Source organism: Mustela nigripes, chromosome 1 (genome assembly GCF_022355385.1).
Source record: "Mustela nigripes isolate SB6536 chromosome 1, MUSNIG.SB6536, whole genome shotgun sequence".
NCBI classification, from domain to species: Eukaryota; Metazoa; Chordata; class Mammalia; order Carnivora; family Mustelidae; genus Mustela; species Mustela nigripes.
The window spans coordinates 53,273,682-53,289,282 of record NC_081557.1 but is presented as its reverse complement, the minus strand read 5'-3'; the positions used below and the strand labels follow the sequence as shown (position 1 = coordinate 53,289,282).

The 15,601-nt window shown below is 39.4% G+C and overlaps 1 protein-coding gene across 1 annotated transcript in view; it reads left to right on the top strand.

The window, feature by feature from the left end:
* Nucleotides 1-15,601, top strand: part of INTS4 (integrator complex subunit 4) — a 117,616-nt gene that overhangs the window by 86,272 nt on the left and 15,743 nt on the right. Inside the window, exons 14-18 of the mRNA XM_059411627.1 lie at nucleotides 935-1,068; nucleotides 2,328-2,485; nucleotides 9,211-9,304; nucleotides 11,717-11,797; nucleotides 14,035-14,165. Coding sequence (XP_059267610.1) covers nucleotides 935-1,068; nucleotides 2,328-2,485; nucleotides 9,211-9,304; nucleotides 11,717-11,797; nucleotides 14,035-14,165 — 598 coding nt within the window. The remainder of the gene's footprint in view (nucleotides 1-934; nucleotides 1,069-2,327; nucleotides 2,486-9,210; nucleotides 9,305-11,716; nucleotides 11,798-14,034; nucleotides 14,166-15,601) is intronic.

Sequence of the window (15,601 nt, the reverse complement as noted above, 5' to 3'; positions counted from 1 at the left end):
GCCCTGGTTCTAGAGAGAAAGTTAGAGGATATTTGTGGTCAAATCAGTATTCTGTTAGCAAGGAAAAAGGGAAGAATGGATATTGGGTAGGCAACTGACAGGGTCTTCCACAGGGATACATATAGAAGATTGGAAACTATGTTTACCTTTTAATTTCTGATTTTCCCTCTGTTAAGAAAATATATATAGAAAGTAAGTCCAAAAAATTGAAAGAAGAAACTTCATACTGAACGTGCAAAATCCTGCTAGTCAGAGTAATTGACCATTAGTATTTTGGTGTATTTCCTTCTTTTTTAAGGCTTGGTGTTGGGATTTTGTTCTTGTTTTATTTTTTTAACATAGTTTATCTCATCATCAAATATATGATAATAGATGACTGCTCTCATATCCTCTGTATATGTTAGCAGCTGCTTTTTCACTTATGATACAATGTTTGTGATACAATATTATAAATTTTTCAAACATAGAATTTTTAACGATTACAAAATACTCCCATCAAGTAGGTGAAACACGAGGTATATGGTCATTTTCCTGCTTTGGGGCATTTAGGTTGTTTCTGATTATTTGCTATTATAAATGATTCTGTACTCTATGATTATTTACTTAGAGTAAAATCTGAGGTGTAGAATTACTTACCATCCAAAAGACTTTTACTGTCTAGTGTCAAATTATGATCCAAAGATTTGTGCCCAAGTGTACTTTAGTGAGCCATGTACTGCAAGTTTCAGTGTGTTACTATTCTCTGCAGGATCAGGCATTATTTTAAAAAAACCTTTGGTGAGTGAGGTAATGTATCTCTTTGTTTGAATTTGCATTTATTTGTTAGAAAATTGTCATTTAATAAGACTTTTGAGGGTGGGAATTGGAAGGCACATCATTCTAGCTAACGTCAACCTTTTAAACCTCCAAGTTTCTTAACCCAATCATCCCTCAGACATTGCAGTTTTGGTTCTTATTTTTAATGCTGCTAAAACCTGTCCAACAATGCCAGCACTATTCTCAGATCATACCTTCAGACACTATGCCTATCTCCGAGACAGTCTTTCTCATCTTGTTCCTGCCTTAAGGGTATGTTGAAAACAACTTTTGTCATTATTTTTGGTGTTTTGTCATTATTTTTGGTGTTTTGATTTTGGGTCCTTTGTAGTTGTTAAATAGCAAAGAGCAGGCTATATTTTCTCTGAAAACACATTCATTCATTCTCTTTCTCTCTTGGGCTTTCTCCCACTGTTTTGTACTTTTTCTTCTGTATTCCTTACCTTTTTTTTTAAAAAAAAGATTTTATTTATTTATTTGACAGAGAGAAATCACAAGTAGTCGGAGAGGCCGGCAGAGAGAGAGAGAGGGAAGTAGGCTCCCTGCTGAGCAGAGAGCCCGATCATGACCTGAGCCGAAGGCAGCGGCTTAACCCACTGAGCCACCCAGGCGCCCCATATTCCTTACTTTTTAAGAAGATTCGTATTCTAAATGTCCCTGAGTTATTGACGATGTTATGTTAGGCAAGAAAAAGGAATCTGGAACAATATATTCCAGACCAAGGATTAGATTTTGCAACATTTTAACAATTACATAAAGCCAAAATTCTCAACAAATTTATTTTTTAATAATAAAACCTTTGTTACTTTTAAAACCTTAGAGATACAGAAAGAAAAACTTTATGAACCATGAGGGTAATGGCAAACACTGAAAGCTGACTGTGTGCAGACACTTCTCTAAGCTCTCCATTTGTGTTAACTCATTCCTGTTTAGGTGACTCCCAAGGACTTTATTTAGAATAATATATGTACATGGTTAGAAAATCTAAACTGTGTATAAGGTACAAAATTAAAAGTGAAATCCTCTTTGCTCTCGTCCATCCCTTTCTTGAAAGGTAACCACTTTTAGCAGTAAGAACAAGAATTACAATTATCATCCTATAAAATGTTTTTATAGCGTGCTATGTAAATTTATTTGGTAATAAGCCATCATTGCCCTATGAAGTGAAAGATCAAATGAAGTTTAAAAATAAATGTGACAGCAGATTGATTTTTAGTCCCATTTCTGTGGTTACCTCATTTACTTCAGTTAGCAATAGAACATAATATTATCCATAGTCTTTTCTTTTTCTCCTTGCAGTGGTTGTATTGTGTAAACCATATCTATTCTCTCAGTCTGTCTCCCTTTCTCCCAGTGAAGCTAGGGAATGAGAGAAAGGTTATTTACAGAATCACCTTACCTATTTTCCCTTTCCTGTGTTTGACTCCCTTTTTTTGGTCCTTGTTTCTTTGTATTACCAGAAGCTGAGCCACAGAATTTGGTGGTCTTATAACCCTACTATGTTTGCTTAGTTACCAGGTAGAAAACTAGTGTCATCGGCTGTTTCCCCCAGTATCATGCCTCATGAGGATCCTTCCCATCAGTTTCTGCAGCAGAGTCTTGAAAGAGTGTACAGTCTTCAGCACCTCGACCCTCAGGGAACCCAGGAGCTGCTGGAGCTCACCATCAGGTGAGGTGACCATCTCTTTACTTTGACAGAGTTAAACTTTACACTTATGCTCAGCTGAGCTGTTTTTAATTTCTGGTGTCGGCTACAGGCTAGTTTTTCGGAGTCTGTGGCCTACACTCACACGTAGTTTTATGACATGTTTGCATTTGCATTAGATTGGAGTTTGAGCATATTACAAAGGAAAGCTTTTCATGCTCATGACCGCTTTGATGATGAATGCAAAGCTGAAGAGTTACAAAGAAGCAGTTTTAAAATTTTCTCTCCTTGTGTATTAGTTAGGATGGGTGACAGAAAATGTAAAGAACTGTGGCTTGTGTAGGAGGAAAGGTTAATTCTTTCCTGCAGGGAGGGCAGAGCTACGATGTTTATCAGGCCCCTACGTGCATTCTTTCTCCATCTTCTGCATCAGGTTCTTTGCCTAAAAATCCAAACTCTTAACTATCCCCTCTGTTTTCCAGGCTGCAGGAAAAAGCAAAGAGCAGGAGAAGGGCATCATCATTTCTAACCTTACCGCCTTTTAAAGACACTTCCCCAAAGTTGCATGTTCTAATTTTACTTACATCCCATTGACTAGAACTTAAGTCACATGATGGTATCTTGTTGCTAGGAGCTAGCAAATGCAGTCTTCATTCTGGTGACCAGTGCTTAGTTAACATTTGGTGACTCTGATACTCCAGAAGAAGGGGAGGATATTGGGGAACAACCAGCAGACTCTTCCAGACCTTATTAGGATGTTTTGAATGATATGAAACAAATTGAAATCCATTTGCCTTTAACAAAAACAGTTTCTGTCTACTTTTTTGAATAAGGTTTGTGGCAGAGATGAGTAGCGCCAAGGACACTGTTTGGTCTGCAAAGCCTAAAATATTTACTATCTGACCCTTTTCAGAAAAGGTTCGCTGACCCTGAAGTGATGCCTCGGTCATATTTTTTTCTTCTGCTCCATTAACAAAGTGATTAGTTTTGGAGGCCAGTATCTGAAGTTGTTGGCTCCAAGCCCAGGAAAATAAGTTCCACTTTCTGACTCATCCCCACCTAAGTAAACATTTAGGTTTTGTTTTTGACAGTTTTTATCCTGTTGGCACTAAAGCAAGTACAAAATGCCTAAAAGCAAGCCAATTTGATCATCAGATGCAGTGCTGGCTATTAGTGGGTGCTCAGTAAACACCTGCTGGCCCGACTTGCCTGCGTGTAGTCCTGCTGGGCTTCAGGTTGGTGAGACCACTGTTCTAGTGCTATAGTCAGCCCTGGATACTGTTTCTTTTTTTTCTTTTTTTTTTTTTTTCTGGATACTGTTTCTAACTTGAGTGCATTCTGATGAGGGTGGCCAGGGTGGTAAAAGATCCAGAAAGGAAAGCAGATGGTGGAGTAGTTATTGATAACGTACTCTGTTTTGCAAACATTATTGCAGTTATTGTTACCATTTCACAGAGAAGAAATGACAGTTAGGGGAGGTGAAGCAATTTGCTAAGAAGTAGCAAAACCAGGCTTTGAATCTGGTTTTGTTTGACTCTAAATTTGTGACTTTGTGACGTATTGCAGTGAAGATGATTCCTGTTAGATTGGGTGACTTGGGGGTTCTGCAGAAATTACATTTTTGGTAGTTGTGGAAAGGGAAATATTAGAGTTTCATACAGAAGTTTCTCTGATTAGGACTCTGATCACTTACTTATTGGTACTAGTTTAAAACAAACTTCACCATCATAAGCAAGCCATCACCTTTGTTGTAATCCCAAAGGTCATTTAATCTAATGGGATCTCACCTGTAGAAAGTGTGCTTCAGCTGGGGCTCCAGGAGATGATTTGTTTGTTTCTAGAATTTTTTTTTTGAAGATTTTATTTATTTATTTATTTGACAGACAGAGATCACAAGTAGGCAGAAAAGCAGGCAGAGAGAGAAGGAAGCAGGCTCCCTGCTGAGCTGAGAGCCCGATGTGGGGCTCGATTCCAGGACCCTGGGATCATGACCTGAGCTGAAGGCAGAGGCTTTAACCCATTGAGCCACCCAGGCGCCCCATTTGTTTCTAGAATTTCACACCTCCAGATATATGTAGATATGATGTTTATAAAGCTCTGCTGTCCTTGATCATAATAAGAACTGCTGTCTGTTTTAAGTGCTTACTATGTACCCACTCTTCTAAGTGCTTTAAGAGTTGAATTTGGAAACAGTCTTATGAAAAATACCCCATTTTTAAATGAGTGAAAGAGCTGGGGGTCATTCATTTGTTATATGGTTTTTGAGTATTTGTCATATGCTAGGCAGAAGTGGCACAGTGGTAAACAAAACAGTCTTTGTTGCAAGGGATCATACAGCCTGTTAGGGAGGTAGCTAGGGAAACAAGAATTGTAATATTGTGCTTTCCATGCTGCAGATGGGAAGTTCAGGGTTCTCTGTACCTGGCCCCTCCTTAGATGGCTAAGCAGTTACCTGAAGACTGAATAGAAGTTCATCAAGTGAAGAAGGGAGAAGACTGTCCAGGACCAAGAATGGCAAGGTCATAGATTAGAACATAGGTCTAACTAGCCCTTACTTTCATCTGGTCACATTGTTCTGTTTCTGATTAACAGTGTGTAGGACACGAAGGATCTAGTATAATGAGATGTAAAATGCAAAGGAATTGGTTCAAGCCTCAGTTTTTATCATTTCCTAGGTATGTGATCTTGGGCCTCAAGTCCCCCCTCATCTGTAATTTGAGAGTACTATGTAGCTAGCTGGTCATAGGACTGTTGTGAAGGTCATTATCATGACATGTGTAAAGTATTTTGAGAATTAGCAGTTGGTTAGGTAACAGTTGGTTATTTCTGAAATTTTGTTTTTAAAATTTAAATTCTGAAACAAATTAAAAATAATAAAATTTAAATTACCACTCATTTTACACAGTAGACATGCTCTTAATATTTTTAAGTAAATCCCGTCCAGATGTTATAAATGCTTATTGCCATGAGGTGGATGAGGGATTGTTAAAGTGTATGTTCCTGGGAAGGGCACTTTTGCCCTCCCAAATCCCATTTGCAGAAATGTGGCTTAATATGCATCTGGTTTTAGCACCTGGGTGGCTCAGTGGGTTAAAGCCTCTGCCTTTGGCTCAGGTCATGATCTCAGGGTCCTGGGTTCGAGCCCCCGCATCGGGCTCTCTTCTCAGCAGGGAGCCTGCTTCCCTTCCTCTCTCTGCCTGCCTCTCTGCCTACTTGTGATCTCTGTCTGTCAAATAAATAAAATCTTTAAAAAAATATATGCATCTGGTTTTTTATTTTTTTAATATTTTATTTATTTATTTATTTATTTGACAGAGAGAGAGTGTGAGAAAGGGAATACAGGCAGGGGGTGTGGGAGAGGGAGAAGCAGGCCTCCCCCTGAGCAGCCCCTGTAGGGCTCAATCCTAGGACCATGGGATCATGATTGGAGCAGAAGGCAGATGCTCAACGACTGAGCCACCCAAGCACCTTTGCATCTGGTTTTAAATTGGTTTTGGTGTCATCTCTATTTGATGTAGTTCATAAATAAATGAAAGAGTTTAATAACAGATAAATAAATGAAATATATAGTTTAAAAGAAAAGACTTGGAGTTCAGACAGACCTGAGTTCAAGGCCTATTTTTGCCACTATTAATCCTGTGACCTTGGGCAAACCGCTTAAACTCTTATCTTCCCTTTCATTCTCAGTGACATACAATTAATTCCAATTCACATTGTCAGGATTAAATGGGCTCAAGTAGGGAAACACCTAGCACACCTAGTATAGTGCACACAGAAGGTGATCTTTGTACCTTCTCATGAAAGAGTTCATAGTTTCCTGAGGGATGTTTAAACTTAGGCTCCCCGAGGATTATGGGCATAGAGAGATACAGAGAGGAAACAGTAGGATAACAGCATTTTGTCCAGGAGTAGCAAGTTTCTTTCTTTGCTCTCCCAGTTTGGCTCTCCCATGGTTGCTTGGCTCACATCTTGTTCTGTGCAGTTGAGAACAATTGCTTCAGTGCCGGGGCTGTAGAATAGCTTACCATCCGGCGGCTGTGTAGTCAGCTGCTCAGTGTTGTCTGTCATCGAAACAGAAGCCAGAATCTTCCTCGAGAGGAAACATTCAGAAATGGAGTGATTCAGGGATGCCTTTGCAAGGGAGACATCAGAGATGTGAGAGAGGCCAGCTGACCACCTGTGCAGCGTTTCACAGGTACAGTTAGGTAGGATGGTCTTGCCTTTTATTGTGCTGTATTCCACACCTGAGTAGGCTCTCCAAGAACCTCTCAAGCCACCCAAACTCACAAGACATGATATATAAGCCACAGGCCCCAATTTCTTCAGTCACTGTGGGAGTAATTCATTCTGTGTGTCTTCCCAGGGTGTCTCCTTCCTGATACCAAGGTCCCTAGGACACAGCATTAGCTATTAAGAAAGTTGTGTATTAGGGGCGCCTGGGTGGCTCAGTGGGTTAAGCCACTGCCTTCGGCTCAGGTCGTGATCTCGGGGTCCTGAGATCAAGTCCCGCATGGGGCTCTCTGCTCAGCAGGGGGCCTGCTTCCCTTCCTCTCTCTCTGCCTGCCTCTCTGCCTGCTTGTGATCTCTCTCTGTCAAGTGAGTGAATGGAATCTTTAAAAAAAAAAAAAAAAAGTTGTGTATTAGAGGGAGGGGCTTAGTCAAACGGACAGTTTTGTATAGGCTACTGTGAAACGTTCTGTGTTATGCCAACCCTGCAGCTCCACTTCCCTTGTGACCCAAATCACGTTTTCCACAGCTATCATTTCTGTATGAAATTTTGATGTTGCCATTAAAAAACAAGATGGTTTTCCATGAATGCTTTCTGAGATGGATTATTAGGTCATACACACACATGCACGCATACACACACACACATACACTCCTCTCCTCAAAAAAGTAGAAAGGAAAACAATGATTTTTTTTGTTCTTGTTGGTCTATTGTGTTATCTCCAAAAGAGAAAGAAACTGGTAATGGTGGTTGCCTATGGGAAGGGTGTACTGGTTTGCAGCGCCCTGTTATAGGAAGGTGAACTAAGTTAGTTGCATATCCTTTAGTATCTTTTGAATTCTCTTATCTTATTGGTTTAATTGTATAGCTAGGTATGTATTATCTATTCAAAAAATTAAAATTTTAAATCAGTAATTCCAGCCCCCACACAACTATTGACCTGTGTGTGGCACTTTCTATTTTCTTGCATCCAGGCAGCTTGGTTTTATATTTTTGCAATCACTTTGGCTATTCCAGTATCCAGTGAGGATGTTTTTGGCTTTGGGTATCTGGGAAACCTTATCTCAAACAAGCTTGTGATGGGTTTTTGTTTTCTCATATGAATAGAAATCCGAGACAGTTCTAAGTATGGTATGGTCATGCAGTTCACTTATATTATTAAAGACCCAGTTCTCTGTCTCTTGGGATTTTTCTTGTCCTCAGCATTTGCTTTATCCCAAAGCTTTTTCTTTTGGAGTTACAGTATGACCGCCAGTGGCAATCAGGACCGTAAGTGCCCTTTTTCAGTCTAGGGCATGATGGAGATAGAGACAGACATACAAACTACTATCAGGCCTGCTCCAAGTGTGGAGTATAAGTCCTTCAATTAGGACTGAGAAGGCCAATTTAGGTCACATAACCTGGGAGATGACATATACTGATTGGCTTAGTTCAATCAGACTCTACCTGGGAATGGGTTTGGGGATACCTTGCCTTGAATAAAATCAGAGTTCAGTAAGTGAAGAAGACATAAAGAATGGCTAACTGGGTAGGGAGCCAACAAAGCCTACTACAGTATCTTAATTTTTTTTTTCCTGGTGATACAAAAAATACTCATCTGTTATATAAAACACTTGAAAAATAAAGCACAGTTGGGAGAAGACAATAAAAAGAACCCTCATACCTCTCTCAGAAAACCACTTTGCTGTATTTTTCTCCTACATACAGTTTTTATGTAGTTAAGGTCTTATACCTTATTACCGTTTTATATTTTAACATCTGTAGAATATTCCACTATAATAGTGACATATTGTGGGGCATAAAGCATTTCATTTCTGTTGGATATTTCTCTTAGAATTACTTCTCAGCGTAAAGGTACTGATGAAAATATTTATATTTGAAAGTATGTATGGCTTTTATAATGGTACAGTTTTACTTTACAAAAGAATTTTATCAGCTGAAACTGTTATCAAAGCATGAGTGAACCAGTTTCATTATAATCACTCCATCATTGGGTGTCATCATTTTAAAAATTTATGACCAGTTTTACTAAGTATAGAATGGTAAAATGTTTTTTTGTTTTTGTTTTTGTTTTTTAAGATTTTATTTGTTGAGGGGCGCTTGGGTGGCTCAGTGGGTTAAAGCCTCTGCCTTCTGCTTGGGTCATGATCCCTGGGTCCTGGGATTGAGGCCCACATTGGGCTCCCTGCACAGCAGAAAGTCTGTTTCTCCCTCTCCCGCTCCCTCAGCTTGTGTTCCCGCTCTGTCTGTCTCTCTATCAAATAAATAAAATCTTTTTTAAAAAATAGATTTTATTTATTTATTTCAGATTGAGAGGGACCGAGAGAGAGCACAAGCAGGGGGAGGGACACTGCTTGTTTGGCCTTTCAAGGACACTGGGATCTGACCCGAGCTGAAGGCAAACACTTAACCCATTGAGCCATGCAGGTGCTGCTAAAATGGTAAAATGCTTTGGACCTGATCTTTATATGGCTGTCATTATCCCTATCCACTCTTGGGCTTGGGGTTTTCTTTACTGCAGGGATCTTCAAAGACTTGGAGAACTTCAGTCTGAACTAGCAGGAGTCGCTGACTTCTCTGCTACCTATCTTCGGTGTCAACTTCTTCTTATCAAGGTTGGTTTGGATCCTTTATGTTTGTATTTTGTGATTACTATGTGCATAAAGTGCATAGAAAGCACTTTAGTGGATTCAGCAGTTCTTGAAGCCATAAGTAGAAAACTGTAGTCCTGCACAGCCGCTGAGCAGTGAAGAAATTATGTACTCCGCAGTATAATTATATTAGTCTCTAATTAAAAAATTGTTCATTTGTGTGGGTCTTTAAATTTTTTAATTTGGGAGAATTCTTTTATCATTGTATGATTAGAGCAGATTGGATAATCATTTTCATTAGAATCCTAAGGATTTTTCATTTTTTTTAATAATTTGATTAGCATATAGAACTTTTTTATTATTTCTTAAAATTCCAGTTTCACTTTGCCCAGGTCCTAACTAGGCAAAGGTTGTTTTCACTGCACTTAAAATTTTGTCCACCTTACTGACATTTCGTTTTAGCCAGATTGTATACACACAAACACAGAAACACACACAAACACACAGAAACACACACCCACAATTGGTAGCCAAGAAGCTGTCCCAGTTTGCTGAGATGAAAACGTGTTAAGTTAGTTCAGTAGCTTTCAGCTTCAGCAGCAGAGTTCCACTCAATTTAGGCTTAGGTTTTGGACTCCCCTTCTCACTTGATAAGTCTTTATCCTGGCTTTGGTTCCAAGTGTTAGTGATTATGATATTTGACCAAAGTCAGAATAAATGGCGTCGTTAGAAGTTATTTCTCACTGTAAGATGTGTGAGCTTAGGGTTTTGCAGGTATGTGTATATACATGGAAGGGAATGTGTACTCTGAAATGGGTTGGGATTTGTACGGCTCTTGTTTGGCTAGATAGATTCCTTCAAATGGATATACCTGTGTAACCACCACCACAGTCAAGATATAGAACATTCTCATTATCGCAAAAAGGTCCTCCATGCCACTTTTGTAGAGTTGTTTGGCCTTTTCAAGCTTCTATGAAACAGGGCTGACAATAATTCTACATAGGTAAGGGCTGGTAACCAGCAAGGTGTGTGAGAGCCCTTTGCCTAGTGTCTGATACATCGAGAGTGCCATGTCAGCGTTGGTCTTCTTTCTTTCCTTCCTTCCTCCCTCCCTCACTCCCTCGCTCCCTTCCTCCCTTCCTTTCTTTCTTTCCTTTTTTAAAAAATTTTATGTATTTATTTCACAAAGGGGGGAGGGCACAAATGAGGAGAGCAGCAGGCAGAAGGAGAGAGAGAAGCAGTCTTCCCGCTGAGTAGGGAGCCTGATGGGGGTTTGATCCCAGGACACTGGGATCATGACCTAAGCCTAAGGCAGAGGCTTAACCGACTGAGCCACCCAGGCGCCCCCAGTGTAATGTTATGTACAAAAAAAAAAAAAAAGCATACACAATTCTGCTTTTAGACTACAACTGTATAAAAAGCACATATATGAAAAATGATTGGAAGTGAAACAGTAACTGTTAAGGGTAGTATGATTTGGATGCTTTAAAAATTTCTGTATCTATAGTTTAGACATGCTGCTGTCTAACTGGATAGTCACCAGGCACATGTGACTATTGACTACTTGAAATGTTAGTTCAAATTGAGATGTGCTATAAATGCAAAAGACGCACGGATTTCTGAGACTTACTGGGATGAAAAACAATGTGAGCTATTAACTTTTAGAATACTAATTTTTTAGTGAAAATATATCTTAAATATACTGGGTTAAGTAAACTATATTGTCAAAATTAATTTCATCTATTTCTTTTTACTTTTAAAAATGTGGCTACTAGAATATATAAAATTATGTATACTGTGTGTGTTAATTTCTGTTAGATATTGTTAGTCTAGATCTTCTATAAAGGCATTGGGTTATGTCTTTAGGGACTACAGCAGAGGTTTAGAGAGATGAGAGTTGGGGCCATACAGCTGAGAGGAGAGGGGTGGAAGGTAAAATTGTGGCTCCGCATGATGCTTTTGAACATAGAGAGATTGAGGGAGAGGGAAGAATGTAGAAAAGCTTCTTGATTTCTGGTGTGACATGTCAGTAGGTGAGGGGCTCTTCAAAGGATAGTGAGCAAAACAAAAGAACCACAGTCGAGGAAGACGGGTCTGGGCAGCCAGGGTAGTCTAGTGGCTCTGGGAACAAGAAGGGCTGAGAGCCATGGCTTTCTCGCCCATTTTAGTGAGAGCTGCATTACTCCTGCCGTCAGCTTGCAAGCACTGGTCTGATCTGGATATAGGGCCTTTGAGCTGGGAATTGGATTGAATGGGAAGAAGTTCAGCCTTTGCTTTCCTCTTTCTTTATAACAGGCAGGGCTTACTAGCTTAAAAGAATAAGATTGAGAAGAAGTCCTGATCCAGATTTCCAAAGCAAAACCAACACAGAAGCTTCAAATGATACACCAGTCTTGGTGACCTCTGTGTTCTGTGTCTCCTGATTTGTCTGTTTAGGCCCTGCAAGAAAAGCTGTGGAATGTGGCTGCCCCTTTGTATTTGAAGCAGAGTGATTTGGCCTCTGCGGCAGCAAAACAGGTAAGCATTTTGGGATCTTCTCAGATGGATCTCTGTCCAAGCATTTTCTCATCTAAGATGGAGCCAGAGGCTTTCACATGGCTCCATGCCTCTGCTGTGCTCTTCTCAGTTCCAGCCTGTGATGGATATTAGTGATTTGAGAAGCAGCATAATTAGGAGACACAGCACTGGCTTTGGAGTCAGGGGACCTGGGTTCTAGTCCCAGGTCGGCCTCTAATATTGTGATATTGAGGCTGCTTAACCTCCCTGGATTTTTCCTTTTCTATAAAATACAGCTATTTAACTGGATGATTTTTAAGATGCTTTGGTGTTCTGAAATACTATCAGTTTGGAGTGCCTGAGTGGCTCAGTGGGTTAATAGGCCTCTGCCTTCAGCTCAGGGCATGATCTCAGGGTTCTGTGATCAAGCCCCATGTCAGGCTCTCTACTCAGCAGGGAGCCTGCTTCCCCTCCCCCCCTCTGCCTGCTTCTCTGCCTACTTGTGATCTATGTCTGTCAAATAAATAAATACACTCTTTAAAAAAAAATAAAATATTGGGGCGTGTGGGTGCTCAGTAGGCTATGCCTTTGCCTCTGGCTCTGGTCGTGGTCTCGGGGACCTGGGATGGAGCCCCACATTGGGCTCTCTGCTCGGCGGGGAGCTTGCTTCCCCCTCTCTCTCTGCCTGCCTCTCTGCCTACTTGTGATCTCTCTCTCAAATAAATAAATAAAATATTTTTTAAAAATTAAATAAATAAAAATATTATCAGTTTGTATTTCAGATATATTAAAGTCCAGTAGATATTATCATGAACCTTTCATCTGAAAATGTAGCTGAACTCATTTTGAAGTTGTTTATATTTTTAGCCTATACCAACATTTGAATGTTGAAAGGTCCTTATGTACTCTTCAGTTCATTAAGTAGAATTTAATTATATTTGCCTTGAGTTTCTTCCTTTCTGACTTTGAGCAGTTTCCCTTCATTCTTAGGTATTGGGATTTGGTGAACTCTTCTGGGTCCTGTCTTTCAGGTAGTGAGTCCTTCTGTATATGACCCAGTGATTATGACCCAATAGCAAGCTAATGATTGTTACATTACAGTTCACTAAATTATTTCATGTCTGTTTTAATTAACACTCACAGTAATCCCATTAGGTAAGAATGAATATTAAGTCCATTTTATAGATGAAGTCGTTGAGGCTCAGCAAGGTTAAATTTATAGAGGTATAAGTAGTAAAGTTAGGGAATTGAATGCAGATCCTCTGGTACCTACTATGTTTTCTTCCCACTACTCTACTTGATCTGTCCTCTGAACTAGACTTCCTTTCAAACCTGCTGTGTGGCTTACTGTAGGGGAGTAGAACCTAATGACTAGAGCCCCAGAGTGGGAGGGGTGGGACCAGAGAACAGTAGTTTGGAAGAAAGAGGGGAAAGGAATAACTGTTGCTGGGTACCTGATACTGTGCTAAGTGCTACATTTTATCCTTGAAGTTTTATGACTGTGGGGCTACTTCTTCCCTATTTACAGATAGGGAAATTGAGGCCCTGTGTAATTAGGTAACTTGTCTTTCTGGCTGTTGTGGGAGAACCTGGAGTCCTTTCTCGGACCCCAAAGCCCTCAAAGGAAGGGATATACAGAATGGGGAGAGAAGCATCATTTAGATGGGAGTAGCTGATTTGGATCAAATAGAACAAGAGCTTAATGAACTGGGCTTGAGCTGAGGTCATAGATACTGTTTTCTACACTTGTTCTCCTCTCCATATTCCCAACAACAGACCGGGCCTGTAGAACAGTCTGTCTGGATGATTAACATGTGGTTAATGGTTCCTGGTGCTAAATTCTTGAGGACTTTTCCTAGGGTTGGGTTTCCATATATGGTGTTCATTCATTTGTTCCTACAACACACTAGTTTGGGGTTAGGGTAATAGCAGTGCTTTACAATTTTATCAGTGATTGAACTATTCATATCTTGACATCATCAACTAAGATGACTTTATTACTGGATGAAAATCTTTTTTTTTTTTTAACTGAGAAAACAACTTACTCTGTTTTCATAAGACATACTATATTAATTTCCTCAACACGTTAATTTCTCTCAAATTATCTTAATTTCTCTTACCATAGGCACTTAAATAATTTCAGTTCAATGTTAAAGCACAGGCATTAAACTCAGTTTAAAGAATTTCACCTAGAATTTTATGCTGCTATCAAAACCAATATGATATTTTTATTGATCTTTCATTACCTTTCCTTATAGATCATGGAAGAGACCTACAAAATGGAGTTCATGTACAGTGGTGTGGAGAATAAACAGGTGGTGATTATACATCACATGAGGCTTCAGGCCAAAGCCTTGCAACTTATAGTAACAGCTCGGACTACTCGAGGGTAAGATGTGTGGCTGCTGAAAGGGGAGGCACCGTCCTTTCAAAGACTCCTCCAAATAAATGCACTCAGAGATCTCACCGAGTTAATGGGAGGTGAAAAGATACTTACAAAAAATTTGCTAAACAGTATGCAAACTCTTCATTTTTTCAGATACTCTAGGTTCTATCTTTGGGTCAAACTGGATCTCTGGAAAGATGCAGTGGCTCTCCGTTGCCTACAGTACAACATAGGTCAACAGGCAACAAGGACATTCTTTATGGTCCTTGATTGATTTCTTTAAGAATTTAGTGCCAGGAACCATATTTTCTCTTCTGAAGGGATCAGTAAGCTCTCCCAGGCAGTAAAAACAAAAGAAGAGAATGTACTGTGCAATGAGACTACCTTGGTCAAACCCGGACCTCTCCACTTACTAGTTGTTTGATTAGGGATGGTATTTTCTTAGCCTCTCTTTGCCTTGTTTCCCTGTGTGTGAAAAGAGAATGATGACAGCATCTGTCTCATGGGGTTTCCATGAAGAAAAATGGAATGATACATGTGGAAGCACTTAACATGGTACATGGTACATAGTAAGAGCTCACTATCAGACTTTCCATTAGAATTGCCATATTTAATCGATTCTAAAATGCACATTTTAAATTTAAACTCTCTGAAATTAGATATTTTGATGGTGTGGCACACTTGGATTGAAAGCGGGTTTTTTTCTTTCTTGGTGTTTCATAAAATAAAGGTGCCTCCTAGACTTGACACAATGCTGTAGCTCGTACCCAGGTGGAAGATGCATCTGATGCTCTGTCTGGCGGTGGTATTGGTCTAAAAGTGGCCTAGAGAAGGAAATAGGAGTGTTTAAGTAAGTGCTGAAAGATACCACGTCAGAAAGAACATTCTGAATGTTATTTTACTTCTTCACTGATTTTGATAGTGACCTGATAAAATCAGGTAGTGATGTAACTTAGAGATAGCCATCATTCATTTAACAAATGTTTAATCCCTACTGTTTGCCAGTCACAGCTGAGCAAACACAGGTGCTTGTGTTGGCATCTATACTTTTTTTTTTTTTAAGATTTTACTTATTTGTTTGAGATAGAGAGAGAAAGAGAGGACACATAACCTGAGTGGAAGGCAGATACTTAACTGACTGAGCCACCCAGGAGCCCCTTGCACCCTTGCATCTATACTCTTTTTATTTAAAAAAAAATTTATATATATATATATATATATATATACATATACATACATATATATATTCTTCAGTTTATGTGTGATTATTGTAAAAAATTTAAATATTGCAGATTAAGTGAAGGTTCCCTGACAATCTACCCCTTCTGAAACAACTGTCAATAGACTCTTCCCAAGGCAGATAAATATATATAGATTATAAATGTGTGTATTAATATAAGTGGAATCATAATATACTTTGTGTTCTGCCTCCTTTCCAT